Here is a 16541-nt window from a genome sequence, read left to right as displayed (position 1 = left end):
CCTCTGATACTTAAAATATATTCAACCCAACACAATCCTGGCTTTAGCATGTGAATCATATAAAACAGTCTTTAAGAAAGGAAGGAAGGAAGGAAGGAAGGAAGGAAGACCAGTGGTACTGGCAGTCTTCAACTACCTTTTCCTGGGTGGGCTGTGTGGGGTCTAGCTTGAATAGGTGTGTTTGGTCTACACAGCAAGTTCCAGGCCAATGGGGGCTACAAGGAGACCCTGTGTTAAAAAGATGAAAAAAAAGAAGAAAGAGAGAGAGAAGAAAGAAAAGAAAGACAGACAGAAAGGAAAGAAGGAAGGAGAGAGAAAGAAAGAAAGAAAGAAAGAAAGAAAGAAAGAAAGAAAGAAAGAAAGAAAGAAAGAAAGAAAGAAAGAAAGAAAGAAAGAAAGAAAGAGAAAGAGAACCTGTTTGGAAAAGAAAAAAAAATTATAGCTCACTTTTCCTGGTTTTCCACAATTCTCAAGGGGAAAAGAAAAAAGCGAACCCTTCCTATTGGTGATCAGGAATGCAGCTGATTTGTACCCTCCCATCCACAGCCCCTGGCAGCCCCAACTTCCCATCTGCCATGTTTTACACGTACAGCCCCACACCCTCCAAGGCAGTTCTAACAGAAGAGAACAAAGAACTAAAAAATGAGACATATGAAAACATGTCAGCATCGGGGCATATCCCTTCGCTGTGGGTGTGATGATCTGGTTAACTTCAGAAAGGGTTTGCTTTGGAACTAGGTGATGTAGCCATTGGTCTTTCCAAACATGCTCACTGGCTCGAGGTTTTCATAGATTGTCATTGCAGTTGTGTTCTGATAGATGAGATCAACTTTTGAGTCTTTCTGGGATCTGATAATATCCAAAACGCATTGATTGAGGAAAACATACTGGTCCTGGTAGAAAGAGAACAAAAGAGAAGCAATCAGCCCAGGTCCCAGGAATAAGCACTCAAAATGACTTTTAAACACATCACCACCATCACCACAACCACTACCACTATGTCACCATTAAACCCCATCTGCCCAACAGCAAACAGTTCAAGTAAACATGTCATGATACAAGAACATTCTGGTAAAACCCAAGACCACAAAACAAGCTTTCTTCATCAGTGAAACTTAACCAGAGGGATGCCTTCACCTCCCCTGCTCAAGGAAACATCAGAATCTTGGGGAGGGTAAGATTACGGATGTGGAGAAAATGAAACATATACACATCCAGACAGCAAAGTCCAGCAAAATGTCCCATGGCTAGGGAGCCTGTTCAGAATGAAGAGTGAATTGTAATTCTCTGCAGAGGAGATAGGTTAAAGGGGATGTCATGGGGACCAGAGTGGAGACCGCTCTGAAGGGGAGTGTGATGGTTAATCTTAATCATCAATTGGAAGGGATTTAGAATCACCAAGGAGACACTCCTGGGTGTGTATGAGGGAATTTCCAGAGAGGTTTAAGTGAAGAGGGAAAATCCATTCTGAATGTGGGTGACACAATCCTATGGACTGTGGTCCCAGGGTAAATGAAAAGGAGAAAGCAGTGTGAGCCAGCATTCATCTCCACTTTCTCATCTCAGACACAGTGAGACCAGCTGCCTCGAGCTCCTGCTGCCACAGCCTGAGCCACTCGCATCACACCTTCCCTCCATGAAGCACTGAGCCTCAAACCATGAACAAAATACACTGTAGGAAGCAAAAGCTCATAATCACTATAAATAACAGGATCCAGCCTTTTCACATACGTGTGTGTATGTGTAAAAGGATCCTGCCTTTTCAAAAGATTCCACAGGATTGTGTGTGTGTGTGTGTGTGTGTGTGTGTGTGTGTGTGTGTAAGTAACAGGATCCAGCCTTTTCAAAAGATTCCACAGGATTGTGTGTGTTTACAGATGTATACACACAGTGCTATAAAGATACATGCTGTATATTAGTTACCCTTCTTGTTGCCTGACAAGAAGCGGCTTGAGGGAGGAGGGGTTCATTTTGGCTCATAGTGTCAGAAAGGGTAAAGACCATCATAGTAGGAATGCAGGGTGGCAGGAGCCTCGATGGCAGCTGGTCACACTTTGTCTACAGTGGGAAGCAGAGGGCAGACAGGAAGTAGGGCCCAGCTATAAAATCTCAAGGCCCACTCGTATTGACCAACTTCTACCAGCAAGAATCTACTCCCGAAGGCTCTACAACTTTCCAGAGATACCACTAGCTGGGGACCAAATAGTCAAACACATGAGTCTGTGGAGGACATTTCACATTCAAACCACAATGCAGGCCAAAATGGAAACATTGCCTACCCCTAAGACATGGGATTAGAGAATTAAATGAGAAAAAATATATTTTATGTGGTCCTATATTGTTAAAGTTTTTAAAGTACTTTTTGAAATATGAGAAAAAAGAGAGATGAGGGGGCTGGGAAGATAGCTCAGTGGTTAAAGCACTTGCCACACAAGTGGGAGAAGGGAAGTTGGATCCACAGAGCCCATATATATGCTTGGTGGATTTGGTAGTCTACTTGTCATTCCTGCCTTGAAAGGCTGAGACAGGGGATCCCAACAGCAAGCAGGCTAGGTATACTAGCCATATCAGTGAGCTCTGGGTTTGATTGAGAGACCCTGACTGCAATCAAAAATGATTCCTGACCTCCACATGCGTGCGCGCACAGACACACACACACACACACACACACACACACACAATGAAAAAAGGGGAAAAAAGGTAAGAGAATAATTTATAGGTAGATACAAGATTTCTGTGTTTCTCACTCTATAGAACTATAGCAGGAAAAAATAGAAATTTCTCCTTTGACCAACACAGAAGACCAATTTCATTCTTTCTCCCACAAGCACACAGCTCACCCCAAAGCACACAATGTACCCAGACCTCTAGAACATTCCCTACCAGACTCAAACACATAGCACATATTCATAGAGTTCTAAACTGGTACAAGGCAACAGCCTGAAACAAAATTAATATTTTGCCTGCATCCTGGCCCAGGCACACCCTGCTCCCACTATATTCTGATGAGAATGTGCTCTAATATGCTGCTTATCAGGAACATTTCAGGAAAAACAAACCCAGCAGTCTTATATGTGTTTTTTACATACGAAGTGTTCACTGCCCCATCCTCTGTAGCTCTGATAATTGACATCCTTTAACATCCACAGGGCTGGGTAAGGACAAATGGCTGCATTTGTGGTCAGTGGCAATGTGCTACTTCCTGACACTGATGTTTGATAAGTCTGTTAGCTTACTTTAAAGATAACTAAAACTTCTTAGAAACAAAGACCAAAAAGATACCAATTTTGTAAATTGAAAATTTGGAAATCAAGTCAAGAAACTTATAAAAGGTGATTTGAAAACTCAAAAGCAGTAAGATAAAGAATCATGACACTATCTGAATGTGTGGTTGTAACAGTGCATCACCACTCTGTACTGGGTCATTAAATTCCAGCTCAGCTTAGGGTCTGCAAAGAAATTCACAATGAAGAACCAGAAAGATCTGGAAAGGTGTAATATTTTAACACTAGCAAGCGACTCCATGAAACCTGCTAGAGACAGATGGGAAGGGAGGAGTGCAAATACAGATCTGGCCTCACCTCTGTCTGCACCATCAAAGGCCTGTGCATCCGAAGGTCATAGACAATCCCGTACACATCCACGGTGTTCTCATTCTCTATCTGATAGATAAGACGATCAATAGCAATGAAGGTGCCCGTCCTTCCAACCCCAGCACTGCAAAAAGGAGAAATGAGCTGATCACAGTGGGTTGCCACTCCTTGAGCCCCTCCAATGTCCCCACTGTACCTACATCTTCCCCATTCTCACTGTTTGAGGTCAACACAAATATTTTTACTTAACTGAAACTTCAGTGAGTCAGGCTGCACTTACTTGAGTTAAATGTCACAAATAAAGCACTTAGCTCAATTTTCTTATACTCCATTTCTCCCAAGTTCTCCTGCAACCTAAGATGCAAAGTTTCATCTATTTATTAAGCCCCTTCTTTCTTCTGCTCTAAATTAATTCTTTTAGCTTTAATGCTAGTATCTTATTGCTCTAGGGTAGATGTGGGCACAGCCTTTCTGTAAAGGACCACATAGCAAGTATCTGCAGCATAAATGAGCTTTAACAGATATGTAGGCTAATGGGTATGGCTATGTTCCAGTGAAGTTTTATTTACAAAAACAAGTAGTTGACCATACCTGGCCCACAAGCTATAGTTTACCAGCCCCTATTCTAGAGTCTCAAGGCTTACGGACTAAGTCTACGATCTCCAATGAAAACTTTCCTTGAATTTGCAACTGCCTATTGCATTCGCTTTTATGCCCTGCTTTTAGGAGTTCATGTACATGAACTGCCAGTTGTTTATACCTGCAATGCACCAGAACTGGTGATTCCGGGGGACTCTGCTTCATGTAGTCTCGGACCAGGTACCGAAAGTTGATGAGCAAATCAGTGGTGTCAGGAACACCATGGTCAGGCCAGGAGGTGAAATGGAACTGCCTCAGAGGGTGACTCTCACTTGTCTGGATCTAAGAGCCAACAAAAGGGGTTAAAGATCCAAAGAGTTGGGATGCCTGACAAGCAAGCGGAGCCCAAATATTGCACTGCATAGAACAGATGACAAGCAGCTAAGCAGGAGTAGCTACGACTAGACATCCAATTCTGCATTTCTACAGTGCATTTTATAATGATCACTAAATCCTCACAATATGCCCAGGAAGGAAGGGTTTCATATGCCTCTTTAATGAACGATGAGGAAGCAGATGTTCAGAGAAAACTGTGAAGCGATGCCCCAAACCCCAACAGTTATCTGACATGTAGCAGACACACCCCGTTCAACTCTGAGTTCAGAACACATCACTTCCTTTCCCAGCTACCAGCCACTAATATAGCCCCACACCCTCACACCTACACCTCCTGGGAAACACCATGAGCCCATCTTAGATGATGACCTTAAAGCAAAAAGTCATTTGCCCAAGTATAGTTGGCCAACACCTGCTGGGCAAGAACCACCTGGCAAGTCCCCAGCTGTCCCTGAGAATCTATGGGACTTCTAAAACTGGCAAGCACTAGGCAAGAATTTAGAACTATGGGGGTCAGCAGAGGAGCAGAGGGGCAGAGGGGCTTGGGCTAGTAGTGGCAGTCAAAAGAAACTGTTAGCTCTATTTTAATGTTCTTATTCTATAAAAGGAAAATGTATTCACACCATTTCACATAATTATAAAATACTATCTTACAAAATGCCATGTGGAAGCCTGGACTGGATGCTAGAATAAGAAAAGGCTTTAGAGGAAAACGACTCTCTACCATCTGTGGAGTTTTGTTAATAAAAATAAGAAAATAACATTTTTTAATTATTTAGGCAATTACGCACACACCCTTCCCATCCACAAGGATAAACCCCAAGCAGAAGCAACCATGGATAAGTCAGTCAATTTAAATGGGCAAAACCTACAAAAATATGCATGATGTATTTCAAAGGTTTTTCAACCACTGTGAATTTATGTAGCCAAATCAATACACAGTAAATATCGTCAAAGGAAGAACTGAAAGATTCCCTGAGGCCAGAGTCTTCAGAACACAGTAACTAATAAAAACTTAATACTGTGTCTGATCTATCACTTGAGGAATACCCAAGGATAATTCTTGTAAACTAGAACCTAACCGAAACCCTGATAAAATGTAACACCACTGAATCTAATTATCAGCTTTTCTTTTACTTACTACTCATAATATCTATTGCCCCAAGCCTGGCACAGTGACACATGCCTATAAACCCAGTGGTTGGGAAGCTGAGCTAGAAGGATCATGAGTTTGAGGCCAGCCTGGGCTACTCAGTAGGACACTGTCTCAAACTTTATCTCTGGGGCTGAAGACATGGCTCGGTGGTTAAAAACACTGGTTGCTCTTGCAGAGGACCTGGGTTCAATTCCCATCACCCCCATGGCTGCTAACAACCATCCGTAACTCCAGTTTCAGGGGATCCAATGCCTTCTTCTGACCTCCTTGGTTATTGCACAGCACAGGTACACTTACACATATGCAGGCAATACACTCATAAACATAAAATAAAATAATATTTTTTTTTAAACTTTGTCTTGCCGGGCATGGTGGCACACACCTGTAGTCCCAGCACTTGGGAGGCAGAGGCAGGTGGATCTCTGTGAGTTATTTTGATATATCACAGTGAAAGATTTATCGTCCTCTTTTTTTTTTTTTTTTTTTAAAAAAAAAAAAAAAAAAAAAAAAAAAAAAAAAAAAACTATCTCCTAGTGTGTATCACTGATATTACATTTTAACATATCCTCATGGTAATTACAGTCATGTCTCAGGATCCGTGGGGAATTGACTCCAGGACCCCCCACAGATATAAAACTCTGAATGCTCAGGTCTCTGAAGCATATGTGCACGTAACCTACACATACCCTCCTAGTCACTGTTATGCACAATGTTTTGGTCAATAACAGACCACATATACAACAATGTGTACTACACAGCTCAGACGTACAATAGGCTATAGTATGTCCAGTTTTGTGTAAGTATACTCCATGATGTTCACACAGAGGCACTCCTCTGTTTATACTTTCTTTTTGAGACAGGATCTCCCTATAGCCCCAGATGGCCTGGAACTCACTATTAGATCAGACTGGCCTCAGTCTCACAGAGATATGCTTACCTAAGCCTCCTGAGTGCTGGGACTAAAGGCATGTGCCACCACATCCCTCTAATTATACTCTGGATAATTTCTAACTACTTATATTACCTAATAGAGTTCAAATAGTTGTTATACACTATCATTTAGGGAATAATGACCCTAACTGTACATGTTCAAAAACAGGCACACTTTTTATTCTGAATATTTTCAATCCCAGGTTAATTGAATTCAGAGTTGTACCACTCCAGCAGGGATGAAGAGGGCTGGATTATGAAGTCTACACATACAGCGGTTCTAACAGCTGGATAAACGGTACAGTAAAAGCAGGGGAATCACAGTTTAGTTACCCATTCTTCAAAACCTAGATGTGTGTGGCTTCCAAATTTTTCCACCATTATAAATAATTTTGATAGTTGATATATCTAAATGCATTGTATTCATGTATGAAATTACCAAGACTATATAATTTAAAAATCAGCAAATACTAGACATACCCAAAGAGAAATAAAAAACATAAACACAAAATGCTTATTTATTTAAAGAAAAGGAGCTATTCCTTCTAAATAAACACTCCTAAATGTTGATAAATAAATTAATAATGTGGAGGTTGATCCTAACTAATGAGCCTATTCCTGCATTTCAGATTATTTCTTTATGTTAGATACATGAACTTGAGATCACCAGATCAAAAGGGTTGGGATTTTTAGGCCCTCAATATGAGCTACAAGACATTAAACCCATTTTATGCACTTACTCTTTTTAAAAAAAAAAAAAAAGAGACACTGGGACTGGAGAGATGGCTCAGCAGTTAAGAGCACTGGCTGCTCTTGAAGAGGACTCAGGTTCAATTCCCAGCACCCACATGGCAACTAACAACCATCTTTAACTCCAGTTCCAGAGGATTTGACACCCTCTTCTGACCTCTACCATCACTGCATGACACGGGTGCAGTTACACACACGCAGATAATATACTCATACACATAAAATAAAAATAAAATGTTTTTAAAATAATTAATTAATTTAAAAAAGAGACATTAACCAGGCATGGTCACTCATGCCTTTAATCCCAGCACTCAGAAGATAGACACAGATGGATCTCTGAGATCAAGGCCAGTCTGGTTTACAAGCAAGTTCCAGACCAGCTGAGGCTACAGGGAGAACCTGACTCAAAAAGATACCCCCTCCAAAAAAAAAGAGAGAGACAAAACTCACCCCAACCAACACTGCCAAATAACACAAGGTCATTAAATATATTATCTTCTATTCCTTTCAACATTTTCATATACTATTAGGGATTCATATAATTTGTATGTATATACTTCAAAATATATATATACTGAAAAAAATGTTAGTGAATATATTTTTCATACCTTTAATAAAAGTATAAAAACTTTGGGGGATAAAAAGGAAGAAAAAGACACATGAATTCAACTTCCTAGAATGCCTACATGATTTAACTGGATTTGTTTTTGTGACTTTCAGGGGAAAGAAGGTTAGTGCATATGCCCTAGAATCTGATTATACAACTATTATAAACTGTTCCAAACAGCAAGTGTCAAACTCTGACACATAGCCCCAACCAGATAACCTGAAAGGCCTTCGGTTTGTAATAAAAACTCTATGATCAAGTCACCCAGAGTGGAAGGAAAGGAAAGTGTTACTGGCACAGAGCCACACACTTAAGCTTCATTTTAATCAGGAATAATATGAAAGTCTCCTCAAGAAAGTAAAGCTAAGCATTGCCTTAGAGTGTCACTAGATGGGAATTTTTTTAACCCTATAAACAAGAAAATACAACTACTTTTTTGATGCATCAAATTTACTAGCAATCTAAAAACATAGTCCTCAAATTAATATCCAGTAATTTTCTACGCTCTATCTTGACTTACATTTTTCACTGTGAAATCTCTGATGGTCCATTCCGGAAGAACAACTTCAGAAGCCATTGCCACTGTTATGTCTCCATAGTCCTGAGCCTGCTTAGAAGGCCAGTACTCTTCACATTTGGTCTAGAATATAAGTTCATGTTTATGAAAACATTCAGATCACACACCTGCCTTCACTAAAACCTCACGAGTCAGAGTAAGTCATGAAAACTGATAGTGGAATTGGTCAGTCCCTTAGCTGGGTTCTACTGAACCCTCAGAACTGCTCTTCAACTTACAATTCTTGGCCAACTCTTTGATTGATTTGATTGATTGATTGATTGATTGGTTTATTTTTATTTTATGTGTATGAGTGCTTTGCCTGCATGTACACAGGCACACCATATGTGTGCAATGCCCAAGGAAGCCAAACGAACATCAAATCCCTGGAGCTGGAGTTATGGATGGTTGTGAGCCATCATGTGACTGCTGGGAACTAAACCCAGGCCCTCTGCAAGAACACTCAGTGCTCTTAACTGCTGAGCAATCTCTCCAGCCAAAGGCCAACTCTGCACGAAAACTCAGAATCACTTTTAAAAGTCAAAAGATCTATAAACACCAACTAACCAGGTCTGCATGAAATTTGCCTTAGAGCAGTAGCAGCCATCCCCCACCTGGGACACGGTTCCCATTCAGCTCTCTCTGAATAGCATTTCTATAACCATTCACTCAACTAAGCTTCTCAGATGGATCCATAACGCCAAACAGCTAGAAAAGATGAGAACTTTCCCCACTACTTTCCAATGCACACTACTTGAAGTACAAATACACCAATAAAGGGGATCAAATTAAGTCATTTGAGGGTCTTCAACCTTGATGAGCTTGGTAAATAGATGTGTGATGGCTGATCTTGACCATCAATTTGATCAGACTGAGAAATACCTAGATTAGTAAGCACACCTTGGGTGTGTCTGTGAAGGCTTCTCCAGAGATGATTCCATAATGGGTTCAGAATCTGAACAGACTACTGGGAGGTGTTAGAGCTATGGAAAGTGGACCTGGGGAGAGGACGCTGTTCACCAGGGGCATGTCTTTGGGAGCCATGTCTTGCCCTGGCCACTTCCTGTTATGCTGAGCTTCTCATCCTGACTGCCATGAGTTGAAGAGCTCTGTTCCATGATGCCCACTCCACCCTGAAGGGCTGAGACCTCTGAAACTGGAATGAAGAAGTCCTACACCACTGCAGGTGGTTTCAAACGTACTGATTATCTGACTTACCTGAGAGGTTTATTTGAAGAATAAATACTTGTGTCTCCTTATTCCAGAGCTTCTGACTCTGGCTAGGAAATCTGTCTTTTTTTTTTTAAAGATCTTAGTTTCTGAAAAAGTGTTCTATGAACAAATATGACTTAGACATGCTCTAACATGGACTTTATTCATCTTGCTAACTGCACTTTTGTTGCCAGTTTGCAAGCAAGTTCTTAAGCTCCCTGAGCACCTGCTTCTCCCATGCCTCCAGGACTGACATAGGAGAGTTCTAACAAAATGAAGTATCCAGTGCAGAAAATGCACTGGTTTCCCTCTCTCTCACCCAGGCAGCAACACCCACTTCTATCTTGACCTAAGATGAGCAAAGGCCCATCTGTGCTCATCTCTGTGTCCTCCCCACAGGCAACCATATCATTCTTGTTTGTCTAACAGAGTTACGTGAACGCTCTGTGCACAAGGCCCTAGGTTGTGCAGTTCTATAAAATTTATTTGCACTAATAAAGCCGTGTTCTTTCACTTCCGCGACAGCCTGTTCTCCTGATGCAGGGAAAGGTCCAGAACTCCCACTCTCCTTATCATGAGCAACACAGAGAAGGGCTCCGTCACTCACTGCCTCTTGTTGCTCTCCGTCCTTCACTCCGGCCCCTAGCACATGTGCTGTTGCACAAATACCTGCTAACCTGAAGTGACTTAACATTCAAAGAACTGGTGTGGGCTGGCAAGGCAGCTCAGCAGGTAAAAGCACTTACTGTGCACACCTAAAGACCTCAGTCTCATATCCAGATCCCATTTCTGGAACCAACTCATGAAAGTTGTCCTCTGAACTCCACACGCACACTGTGGTACGTGTGCTTCTGCACTTACATACACATATCATACACATAAAATGTTTTTTAAAAATTATGTTTGATGGGTTCCTGTGATCACCTAGGACAGCAGGAGCCACAGCACCTGAGAGCTGTCAGAAACGCAGTTCTTAACAAGAGGCACTGAGTATAGAACCACCCTGCAGGTGACGGTGATGGACCAGAGAAAGTGGGCACCACTGGCTCAGGGACCAACTCTTATTCCTCAAGAAATGAATCTACACTTTAAAAAATGAATTAATTTTTTTTTAAAAGCTTATGCCATGTGTGGTGGCTCATGACTGTAATCTCAGCACTTGGGAGGCTGAGGCAGGAGCACTGCTACAAGTTGAAGGCCAGCCTGCTCTACAGAGGAGACCCTATCTCAAAAGCACACTAATGGCTGAGGTGTTACTCAATGGTAGGACATATGTTTAGCATGGACAAGGGCCCTGAGTTCACTCCTCAACACCAAATAATATAGTAATTAGTAATTCTTCATGAATAGTAAGTCCCATTTCTCAGGTACACAATTTTTTAGTTTAGCATGTGATTTCCAATTCTTCTCACATCCATTTATGAACATACAGCATTTTATTCCTAGAAGAAATCTTATCTGTGACAGAAACAGCAAGAGATTTCCAGGCCACAGAGAAGTCAGGGAGCTGCTGAGACTCATCTGGAGATATATCTGAAGTTTTGCTGTAAAAAGTGGGCTCAGTGCTAAAAACTAAGTTTGGAAATCAGAGATTTCATAATTGGAGCTGGTTGCTTAGAGACAGGATGAGCAGGCTCACAGGCACAGAGCTGATGACAGACCAAGTAATTTGGTTCTCCCAATACCTCACTCCAAGCCTGAGGTTCTCCACACTGCACTAACCCTCTCCACCCATTCACTAACTCCACCATCAGAGATCCAATTACAGACATTAACATGAGCCCACAAAGGAACAAAACAAATTATGCCTTTCTTCAAGATTTTTTTAAAACCGCTCTTAAAAGCTAAAAATACAAAAAATTTTCCAAAGATGAAGATACAAATGTTTGGGAAGACTGCTTCTTTACAAATGGGTTTTAAGACACTCTTCTACCAGTATAAAAATTCATTTTTTTTTTCAAAAGATACTTACCCTTCCCTGTTCCACACATTTGGTCAACATAACAATGGCATATATGTTTTTCTCCCAAACCATACGCCAAAAATCCTTCAGAGTGTTCGGTAGAGGTCCTTGGGTAGCAATGAAATCTTTCTTGGAATGGTAGCCCTAGAAATCAAAATTTAGTCAGCATCAAAGAAACAAAAGGCAATGTTCTTATCACGAGAACAGCTGGGTGCTATGAGACCCACTTACAGGCATGTAGTTGGCATTGATGTAGTCATCCGTTGAATGGGTCTGGACTGAAAGTTTGACTCGAGAAATATCATCTGTGGCATTAAAAGAAAGAAGGGTTCTCGTCAGAAGTGAAGTTTCAGGAAACTTGCACACATGAAATTTTAAGAAGTATAAAATGGCAGTCCTGGAACAAGCCTCACACTTTGCATCCACGACCTCATTTGATTCTCATGGATGCTGTGTATGACTAGGCACAGAGGAGCTGCACCACTGCTAGAGCTGAGATCTGAATCCAAGCAGTCTAACAGCACAGTCTATGTTATAGCTATACCATCTTCTCAAGACAAAGCAAGGCCGTTAATACCAGCAGCCATGGGTGTCTTCGGGGAGTGGGGTATGTGCTAAGCAACTTTATTCACACCTCAAACCCACCCCACAGGTTTCACCCTATTTACAGATGAGGAAACTGAGTTTCAGAGATGAAGTGTTGTCTCCAAGTCCTTCTATCTGGGGAGGAACAGACAGAATTCAAATCCAGTGCCTGATCAACCATGGCAGGGAAGATGCTGGGTTAACCTTACCCACTGCCTCTAGTCTTTTATTTAAAAGTTGTTACAGGGTCAGGGCTTAAAGATACTTGCTGCCAAGTCTGACAACCCAAGCTCCATCCCCAGGACCCACCCAGTAGAAGGAGATGACCAACTCCTATAGGTTATCCTCTGCTGTAGCGAGCACACATAAATTAACTAATAATTTTTAAAATAAGATATAAACTTCTCATGTTTTCTGAACATCTCTGTGTCATTTAGAAAGCACGCACACACAAACATGCCCACCTCTGAAAGCATAATCACAGAGGAACTCCAACTCTTAGGATAAGCCATGGGCAGCAGTACTAGGGAAGCTCCCTGTCTCTGCCGTTACCACCTCACCCTCCCTAGTACAGAGTAACACAAGCAATACAAACCCATTACCAACATGAGTCTCAGCTGAAAGAATTCCTGAGAAAAACAATACCCACACGGCAAATTCCCAGCCCTCACGCCAGACCTGAATTCCCCAAGGTCATTTACAAGAGCAGGCCAAAGGTCTGAGTTAAGTCTTAGAGGAGCAGAACGAAGGCAGCTCTCCCAGCCTGATTTTAAAAGCACTTCTCTCTAAGCAGGGCCAAGACCACTTAAAAAGAATCAGGCAAGGAAACAGGAAAAGAACCTAGGACCTGGAAAACAGTTTTCTAAGCATGAATTAATAGAAAACCATGGCTTCAAATAATAAAGACACACATTGAATGACCCTGTGTAAAAATTACCCACAAAGCCAATCACCTTCAGTGAAATCAGCATGACTGTGCTCCACTGACACTTCCCTCTGTGCCCTAATTCCCACCCCAACAAGAGTCTACGATGGACTTCCCATTGGAGGAGAATTTATACTCCCTTCTAAAGACAATGTAACACATGATTCTCCTTTACACCTCAATGTGTTATCATCCCTGTTAATGGAGCACTGTTCTCGTTTCATTTATGGCACTGTGATAAAACACCTTGACAAAAAGCATTGTGGAGGAGTAAAGGGTTTATCTGACTTATGACTCCAAGTTACAGTCCATTATTTGGGGAAGTCAGAGCAGGAACTTAAAGCACACATCCACAGTCAAGAGCAGAGAGAATGAAGCATGGATCCTTACTGGCTCCCAGGACACTGCTCAGGACTACCCAGTGCTACCCATAATGGGCTGGGCCTTCCTACATCAATCAATAATCAAGACAATCCCCAAAGACATGCCTAATGCCCACAGGCAATCCTGGTCTAGGTAATTCCTCATTAAGACACTCTTTCCAGGTGATTCTAAATTGTGTCAAGTTGACAGTCAAAACAAACCAGCACTAGTACAAACATTGGTCATCCTCAAAAGTAGGAAAGGACTTCACTATAATTCATATTTATTTGTATAACATGCCCAATCAAAGATACATCTGGACAAGCAGAGAGTTTTCCTGCTGTCCTCTTTCAGCCAGAATTATACAAACAGAAGGAATAAGCAGAAAGAAGAAGAGGGTGGATTAAGATCTCACGGTCTGGTCTTTTCCCTGAATGAGACACATACTGGTCCAAAGTCCAGGTCTGCTATTACTACCTGTGTGACCTTGGACAAGTCTTCTAATACTGTGGCTTGTTTTTCTTGTCTGCAAAATGAATATTCTACAACCTACTTCCTAATTTGAAGTTATAAGGATCAAATTAGACATAATGTCCCTAAATACAGCACTGAGCACACAGCAGGTGAAAGGTTGGGGAAATACCTAGAACTGAATAGTGGTGGAAATAGCTAATGGGTACCACTGGTTCCTCTCCTCTCACTGTTCAAGATGTAAGGACCAATAACAAAGAAAAGGTGGTGTAGATAAAATCACTTACAGGGCAGGACATTATTATAGCGATTCTTTCCTCTGTTCTCTGCCACTTCAGCTGCATATTTAGGTAGACTTATTCCAACCAGCTTCAGATCCTGAAAACAAAAGGGAGGTAAGTTGTTTATTTGCATGGAGCCTAGGGTGTAGAACAAAGGAGGAATGCAGAGGTAAAATGGGTTAACTGATGTGAACTGAAGAGAGATGCTGAGTCTAACTGCTGATACCTATGACTAGACTCCTATCAGAAAACTTGGTTGTCACAGATGCAATCAAGTTAAAATGAAGTCACACTGAAATAGAGTAGGTCATTAACCTAACATTGGTGAAGAGGGACAGAGACACAGACACACAAGAGTGGACACCAAATGATAGTGGAGATGGAAGCCATGTTGCCCCCAAACCAAGGACCCTTCCAGAAGCATGGAAGGATCTCCCCCAGAAGCCAAAGGTTTCCTGCTGACAACTTGATTTTGAACCGCTTTCCTCCAGAAGAGTGAGACAATAAATTTCTGTTGCTTTAAGCCATTCAGTTTATGGTCCTTTGTTAGGGCAGTCCTAGGAAACTAAGAGATGCTAAACATGAAAGAAAATGGATCACTCTTGCCTTCTAGGGGCTAAAAACCTAGAGGAGAGGTAGAGACAGGAGTCACGAGCCTGACAGGGCAGAGTAAGACAGATGAGGAACCCATCAACACTGGTAACACAGCATGTCACAGATGGTACTAGGCAGTGTGAGGACAGACACAGCAAAGACCAAGACTGAGTCCTGGTGCAATCTGAGGAAACAACAGGTAGAGGCAATGTAAGAGTCACAGCTGGAGTGTAGGCAGGATTCTAGGGGGTACGAAAGCAGAGAATCCACAACAGCAGCAGCATGTGGAAGACAAGTGTGCATGCACGTTCTGAGCGATAATTCCTGGGCTAGTCTGAGGGACAGAAGGACGTAGAGACTGGAAGGCAAGAAACTGGCCAAGAAACTCCTTCCAAAGGGTTCCCATAATCCTCCTGAATCGGCATCAATCCCCAGATCTCTGAATATCCCATCTGGTTTCTTTGTAGTGTTCATATAGTTTACTAATAATTCTAGTTAACAGTCTCCTAACTTCATTCTCTAATCTCTTCCCTCCGCCCCCCCAACATCTTCAGGTATCCATAAGATTAAACACATACTCTACCAAAAGCGAAGGTCCATATGAACTTCCTGGCCAACAGTGAAATCCCTGCAGGGAAGGCACAAGCTTCTCTCTCCCCTTTTAAATGGCTCCCTCTCACCCAAAGCTACACCATAAGATGAACAACAGAAATCAATGAAAACACAGTTTACAACTACATACCTCATACTCCTCTGCAAATCCACAGTTGGAGTCAGCTTGCTGTTTCTTAAAGTAGGCTTCAAAATTTTCCACTCTGATTAACTTGGATCTAAGAAGACAAAACAACTCATAGGCTTCTTTTTTTTTTTTTTTTTTTTGCATTCAATGAAGTTCATACTCAGAAAAATGTTAGTTATATTAAAAAAGAAAGTTACTCACTTTTTAGGTCTTCGTCACAGAAAAGGGAAAAAAAAAAAAACCAATTAGAACGATTCACTCATTTGGAAAATGAACATCTCAAAAAAAGAAAAAACAAATATATTGCAGGGGTTCCAAGGTTAGAGTAGTAACATTTATAAAACACTGAAATATGAATCAGGAAACCAGCCCCGTTGCATAAATGACTATATTTATGACTTCAAATTCTTCTCTTTCCTTAGATCTTGAAAATCCACTCTTTTTTGTCACAAAATCTCTATTTATTAAAGCTGGGAAGATGCTCAGTGTGTAACAGCACTTGCTGCATAAGCAAGAGAGCTTCGGTCCAATTATCAGCACCCACAGAAAGTCAGGTAAGGCCACATGCGCCTTTAACCCCAGTGTGGTGGGGAGGTAGAGACAGGAGGATCCCTGACGCTTGATGGCTGCCAGCCTAGCTCCAGATTTCATGACAGACCCTGTCTCAAGGGAATAAGACAGGGATAGACCAAGACATCTGATATCTTCCTTTGGCCTGTATGCATACATAGTGGCACACACCTCTATACACACTATACACACTATACACACCACACACACACACACATCTATACACACCACACATACAACATACACAAAACACACACGCACCTCTACACAT

General features: G+C 41.6%; 1 protein-coding gene across 2 annotated transcripts in view; it reads right to left on the bottom strand.

The window, feature by feature from the left end:
* Positions 1–335: 335 nt before the first annotated feature.
* Positions 336–16541, bottom strand: part of Ptprj (protein tyrosine phosphatase receptor type J) — a 170122-nt gene continuing 153916 nt past the window's right edge. For both annotated transcript variants that reach the window (XM_008843633.3, XM_029568550.1), the window contains exons 17-25: positions 15902–15910; positions 15704–15791; positions 14374–14464; positions 11974–12047; positions 11752–11886; positions 8532–8651; positions 4354–4514; positions 3582–3717; positions 336–893 (exon numbers count right to left, since the gene is read on the bottom strand). In XM_008843633.3, the coding sequence (XP_008841855.2) occupies positions 735–893; positions 3582–3717; positions 4354–4514; positions 8532–8651; positions 11752–11886; positions 11974–12047; positions 14374–14464; positions 15704–15791; positions 15902–15910 (973 nt within the window). In that variant the 3' untranslated portion in view covers positions 336–734. The remainder of the gene's footprint in view (positions 894–3581; positions 3718–4353; positions 4515–8531; positions 8652–11751; positions 11887–11973; positions 12048–14373; positions 14465–15703; positions 15792–15901; positions 15911–16541) is intronic.

The sequence above is a fragment of the Nannospalax galili genome, unplaced genomic scaffold (assembly GCF_000622305.1).
Source record: "Nannospalax galili isolate Female #2095 unplaced genomic scaffold, S.galili_v1.0 scaffold1200, whole genome shotgun sequence".
Lineage (NCBI taxonomy): Eukaryota > Metazoa > Chordata > Mammalia > Rodentia > Spalacidae > Nannospalax > Nannospalax galili.
The sequence above is the reverse complement of the archived record's forward strand: the minus strand, read 5'-3'. Positions and strand labels throughout refer to the sequence as shown.